Below are 6,719 nucleotides of genomic sequence, written 5' to 3' on the forward strand. Positions count from 1 at the left end.
TGAGGACGAATATCATATTACACACGAAACCTTTCAAAATTGTGTCTAGTACACACTACTTTTTTCTTGACCAATTTCTTAGAATATGTGTAGTGTCACGCACCAATAACATCATGCCACGTGTTAATAATTTTTTTAAATAAAAAAATGCTTAAATTTATGTTGACCAGTTTCTCTTTCATAGTCTCTTTCTCTTCCAGAAAGAACCAGAAGCACCACACCATACTTCAATTCTTCTCTTTATATGAAGACTCACTTTCTTCATCTTTGTTCTTATTTACCACTATTTCTCCTTACTCTAAAAATTTATTACCATTTTTTGGTTTCTAGGTTTTGTTTGCTATAGAAATATCATTTTCACCAATGGGTGTTGCCACAGTAACAGTGGCCTGAAAATAGAGGTCGCCATCGTTTGCAATTTTAACAAAACGAGACCAGATCTGAACGAAGAACCACCAACTTGTCGGAAAGATCTGAGAGCTTTACCTCGTCAGAGAAAATCTAACCTCGTCGGCCATGAACTGATAGTGAAAGTAACAACCTCGCAACAGAGATCTCGACGTTGCTTGAGGTCGCCGCCGGCATTATGAGTTATGATCGAGATTTACTTAAAGGAGATGAAAAGGGGAGGAGATGGGAGGCGTGGGAGAGAAAATGGTGTTGTGGTTGTCGCCGGATGCCCAAGACGGTAGGGGGGCTCCAAATGGGGAAGAAGGCCTGGACATCTTTATCTTTTCTTTTAACTAATAATTTAAGAAAAATAAGGAGAACAAATAAGATTTGGACACATGTGTGTATATAAGGATTTGGACAGATAATGCATAGGTTTTACGCACTCAGTGTCTTTTGTTAAACACACGCGTGCCATCTGGCAAAAGTAGTGTGTAGTATACACAATTTTAAAAGGTTGCGTGTGTAAATAGATATTCGTCCTCAGAAAGTGTGTAACAGGGATTTGGTGTATAGTTCAGGTGGCTACTTATGTATTTTGCCTTCTCTTAATTCTAGAATGTTCCAATTGATTGAGGGAAAAAAGAGAAAGCAATGTAAGGATATAGTTACCACATTTGTCACACAGTTGGATTTATAGCGTGATTTATAGACAAACAAATCGATTTAATCCCAAAATAAAAAAATTAAATAAAAATATACGATTTACTTGAATTCGAGATAAAATAGCAGACAACTTGGTTTCGGGAGCAAGGTTTCCGAAGACAGCAACAAGAATATTATTAGATAGAAAATAAAGTACTATTTAGCTTGGAATAATGTGTAGCATAAGTTTGTCAGAATTTTCGTGTCCTACAATGGATGTTGAAGTCACTACTTATGGCTAAACCTAGGGAACAAGATCCTAGGATCAAGCCCCTCTAAAATGACAATAATAGGGGGTCATTGATGAATATGTAATGGCAAGCAATGAATGTCAAATTTCTCTGTAACTGATAGAAACTGAGGGTCCACCAAACTATATAGAAAACCTAGTTCTTTATTAGTTCCCACAGAACACACACACAGAGAGTAGTAAGTAGATAACACAATGGAGTTTTACGTGGAAAACTCCCAGCTCGCGAGATTAAAAACCATGACCTACACTCGTAGGATTTTAACTTCACTACTGAGCAAACTTCAGATTACAAACTATTGTAACCTAGGAATTAAACTCTTAATCCATCACCCACTTGTAATAACTTTATTACAAGCCCCTTTGTAGTAACTTTATTACAAGTTCCTTTGTAATAACTCTATTACAAAGCTTACAACTCGACTAACTCTAGCCAAGACACAAACACAAAGTTTATGGTTTACAAAAGGTTTCCTACACAATGCTTCCAACTAAGCTAAGCAGGAATTACAAGTAAATCTCTTTAACAAAGGTACAACACAACTAAGGACATATAATGTCTCATTGCAGGAAACTGGTCCTTTGTTATGTTGTTCTCTATTCTTGAAGCTCCTGAAAGTCACTTGCAAGATCACCACACACGTGAGAGAAAATTTGATTAATTCTGAAATGTGCAAGTGTGTTGTATTTCCTTTGCTTCATGTTAATATTACCCATGTGATGTCACTTGGATGATGCACACATATTTGATACAAAGGCATTCCCCGTAAAGTGACTGCTGCATTGTTTGCCTTGTTGCGTGTGTGCAGAAGAACAGTTACAGCAACTTTACAACTGTGGGGAGTTGACATGGTACAGTCAGCAAGGGAACTGTTGTCCATCTGTTCCCTCTATCGTTTCTTTGACTCTGAATTGTTGAAACATGTCCTCGACTTAAGACTTGTTGTTCTTTAGCACTTTGAGGATATGGAACAGGTTCCCCATCTGGTTCTTATTATTAAGTTTGTTAGATCATCAAAACATAATAGTACATATAACCTATCAGTAACGGACGCGTATTCAATACTGAGGAATATTCTTCATTGAATTTCATCTGGCGGCAAATATTCGTTTGCCCTCGTTAACAATGTTCCCTTCGGGGTTTATCCGATGCCAACCAAAGTTGTTGCTCTCGGTCTTCGTTTCCACTCGCTTCGATTTCCGTCTATCCTTAATTTTACGTGTCACTCTATCAATCGAGTATTTAATGTGAACCGGTTTTACTTTATACAGTAATCATTTGGTCCAAAACCTAATAGAGAAGAAGATTATATGGACTAATTCTGTAATTGGCATATAAGAAAGCTACCTCAAAGAATATTTGTTAATTTCAAAAAAAAAAGAAAAAGGTAAAAAGATATAAAAAAAAAAAAAAAGAAAGAAAGAAAGAAAGACAAGATCACACGCAACCGCTTTTTGTACCTTTTAGGGGAAACCAAAATTGGTTTAAGTCAGTCGAATAGCAAAGGATGTTGATCGAGGAAGAAGACGTGTATCAAGATGTTGGATAAAGCTAACTACAGCAAAAAAAAAAAAAAGTGTCGCATTTTGTAAAAAGGGACTTTTCTTTGGTTAATTTGACAAGCACTGATGATGGTTTGTTTGGGAGTGACAGTGTATGTTGGATAAATAATGCTATCTTTCCCCGAAATTTCACGCCTTTGGTTGGTTGGTTTTGTGAACATTTGAAACATCTCTCGATCTGCACTATCAATCAATAATTAGATGCACCACAAATCACACAACGATATCATTCTCATTTGTATCAGAATCAACGAGTTTCAAATAGTACGATTTATTAAAGAGATATAATTATTAAATATACTCCCCCCATTTCTTGTTATGTAACAAGAAAGAATCCGTATATGATTGGTCAAAATAACGTCTTCGTCAAACTTTTAAAGTTAGCTTATTTTGAAAAATATTTTTTAAAAAAGTATATTTTTGGTGATAAATAATTTATATTTGACTAATTTATTTAAAAAATACTTTTGAGCTGCAATTAAAAATTTTAAAAAGTGATTTCTCAAAAATACTTTTCAAAAAAATACTTTCGGGAAGAAACCATTTTTTTGTTTCTCAACAACTATTTCTACTTCTACTCAAAAATATTTTTTTCCTTTTAAAAGCTAAAAAAAATACTTTTAGTAAAAAAAAAGTTTGACGAAAAGGAAACTTGGCCAAACCAAACATTCTATAACTCTCCAAATAGTGATATCGCCATATTAATTGAATTATGAGGGAGTATGTGATTTTATTCCTAAATAATTGAAAAAGAAAAAGTCCTAAATAATTAGTGAGGTCGCATTCACTATTGAATTTTTATTTCACTTCAGAATGATTCTTACATTATTACTTACAATATAACAATTTTTTCATTATTATTTACTATATAAAAAATCAATACATTATAATTCTTGTATGATTAATATATGAACCAAAATGATCCCTAATTGATAGAGTTCATTGTTAAGGCTTTATGGCTAGCAGTCTAGCTTAACCAGCTAGACATTTGGTACTCTGTACTATATTTTCCCGGTAGAAAAAGCATTTATCTTGAGTTATGCGTTCGGTCTGCATAATAGTACTAGCAAAACTTTAGTGGTCGGACAACGTAAAACTGACTTTATGTGGGAGAATATAAACATGTACAGTACAGCCGGCAATTAAAGTTACCACTTCGAGTAGAATTTAAAACTAAAAGTGATTGCATTTGCTGATTTGCTATAGTTATTGGAATTATAAAATGTACTCCCTCTTCTCCATTTTAATTGTTAATCTTTGACTACTATATCCTTATTTATTTATCATAATTAGACTTTTTAAGCAATGTAATTAATATTTTTATTTTCAACAACAACAACAATAATAAAAAACTCAGTATATTCTCACATGTGGGGTTTGGGGAGGGTAGTATGTACGTACACCTTGCCCCTACCTAATGAAAGTAGAAATGTTGTTTCCAATAGACAATATTTTTATTTTCAAGAAGAATTCATGCTAAGGATAACATGAAAAAAATTAATTAATTACTTTTATTTTTTAAAATAAGAAATATTTTGAACTAATCATTTTTACTAATGGGAAGGAGTAATGAAAAAGTCCAAATTTAATGTTGAACTTTGTGAAATAATCCAAATTTATTCTAGTACCTCTGCTGTCATAAATTAGTCCAACTATACCTTTATTACTAACGGCGTCAAATTTGTAAACATGCCATTATTTTTAGTTGTAAATAAATACTATAGGTGCCCAAAGGTGTAGTTAAATTCTTTATATATAAAGGGGATAGGTAGCTTGGTGTGTGTAGCTAGAGAGAGACAATCCGTGCTCATTTCACTATCTAGAGAGAGAGAGAGAGAGAGATGGGGAATTGCCAAACTATTGATAATGCAGATTTGCTCATACAACACCCCAATGGTAAAGTGGAAAAGCTTTATTCTGCAGTCACTGCTACCCAAATTATGAAGATGAATCCTGGCCATTATGTTGCTCTTCTTCTCACCACCACCACCACTATGTCCCCACCCTCAAACAAAACAACTACCAACACTAATATTAGCCCAATACGAATTACGCGAATAAAGCTTCTCAAGCCAACTGATACACTTGTTCTTGGTCATATTTACAGACTAGTTACTGCTCAAGGTTGGTCATTTTCTAGGTTAACTACTCAATTATCTTGGTTTTTGATGTGTTATGTAGTTACACCTTTTTCTTGATTATACACAGAGGTAATGAAAGGATTGTGTGCCAAGAAGTATGCAAAGCAGAAACAGTTTGAATATTCAGAGGACAAAATAACACAGACATTACATTCTAAGACAGCTGTTCATCAGGACAAGGTGAATATTAATCTTCCAAATTTCACAAACTTAATTTCCTTTGTATTTCAAAGAAAGAACATGTTTGTTTACTTCAAATAGCTGATTAAATTTTCAGGTAATTAAACACGAAAAACATCGAAAGTCTATAGGTGCAAAATCAAGAGCCTGGCATCCTTCGTTGCAGAGCATATCTGAGGCTGCAGACTGATTTGTGATGCTTCTATCTTATGATTAAATTGTTTCTCTTGGAGAAAAAGTCCATGGAATTGGTGGTTTCTCAAATTCAAGTTAAGAGTAGCTTGTGCGGAATTAGTCACACGTATAGTAAAGGAAAAACGAGAAAAAAGATCTCCTACATTTTTACTTTTCGATTGTTTGGAGGCACTTACTCAATTGAAATTACTCATAAGCACCAAAGTTTGTTTAATTCAAAAACTAATAAGATAATGGATATATCTAATGGAATGGATCATTCGAACAGAGTAATGATTCTCCTACCATGTGCTGTTGATCAACCAATATGTTACTTTAAGAGCGAAATAACAGTTGCTTTCTCTTTTTTTAATGAACCTTGCAATTGGTTTGGGTTGGGGTTGGGGTTGTGGGGGGGGGGATGATGATTAAATTACATACGAGATGTATAATAATAATTGAATGGGAAAAACTTTTTTTTTTTTTTGGAAAAGATCACACTTGGTCTAAGCTGACAATATCATCGGAGAATATCCATTCTAAAAGTGACTTAACTCGGCTCACAACTAAAATCCGAGATCGTTGAATGAGCATGTCAATTGGCTTGGTCTAATCTAAAATCAAATTAATCCATAGATTGTTTGTGCCTACCGTTCACTTGTACAAACTCTATACTCTATAGCTCTTATTGCTTTACTGTTAGAGAAGACGTATCATAAGGTTTTCGTTTGGCGAGTTGTTACTTTGAGAAAGAAAAGAAGAATATTCAACAATCTATCACTGCACTTGTCACTCTTCTGTAGAAATTGTCTCACATTTAACGTAAATAATACGTAGTAGGGTCCGAAATTGAAATGATGCCTTTTTGGGCATAAAATACCTTTATACAATTTAAAAAAAGTTGCATTTCTAACTAAAAACGCAGTATAATACTGCATTTTCCTATAAAATTGGGCCCACCAATATAAGAGTTCTGCAGGACTGCAGAGAATATTTGTTTTTTAGTTTAAAACGTATTATAATACTATATTTTACACTGAAACATAGTATTATACTGCATTTTACACTAATTTTAGGACTCACCAATAAGTGTTCTGCGGATAACTAACATAACAATAATTCAAATACATAAAATGTGGTATTATACTGCGTTTTACATAAAAAAATTCAGCACCCCAAGCTCGAACTTGTCTAATTTAAAGGCGTTTGATTTTTATGAAAATCCATTCAAAACTTTCTTTCAAATTTCTGTTCATACTTCTCTTTTCTTCTTATCAAACATTTTTTTTATAATGTTTGAAGAGCCAAAAATAAGG

At 33.5% G+C, this 6,719-nt stretch overlaps 1 protein-coding gene across 1 annotated transcript; it reads left to right on the forward strand.

Annotated features, from left to right (window-relative positions):
* Nucleotides 1–4,706: 4,706 nt before the first annotated feature.
* On the forward strand, nt 4,707–5,707 carry LOC104212441 (uncharacterized). The gene is made up of 3 exons (XM_009761703.2): nt 4,707–5,032; nt 5,117–5,229; nt 5,327–5,707. Exons 1-3 carry the CDS (start codon nt 4,750–4,752, stop codon nt 5,417–5,419), a joined length of 489 nt encoding a protein of 162 aa, XP_009760005.1. The 5' UTR covers nt 4,707–4,749; the 3' UTR covers nt 5,420–5,707.
* Nucleotides 5,708–6,719: the final 1,012 nt, after the last annotated feature.

This window comes from Nicotiana sylvestris, chromosome 6, assembly GCF_000393655.2.
Source record: "Nicotiana sylvestris chromosome 6, ASM39365v2, whole genome shotgun sequence".
NCBI classification, from domain to species: Eukaryota; Viridiplantae; Streptophyta; class Magnoliopsida; order Solanales; family Solanaceae; genus Nicotiana; species Nicotiana sylvestris.

Coding starts and splice junctions, on each gene's coding strand:
- LOC104212441 (XM_009761703.2), top strand. CDS start 4,750: ATGGGGAATTGCCAAACTATTGATAATGCAGATTTGCTCATACAACAC. Junction 5,033..5,116: donor CAGACTAGTTACTGCTCAAG/GTTGGTCATTTT, acceptor GATTATACACAG/AGGTAATGAAAGGATTGTGT. Junction 5,230..5,326: donor CAGCTGTTCATCAGGACAAG/GTGAATATTAAT, acceptor TTAAATTTTCAG/GTAATTAAACACGAAAAACA.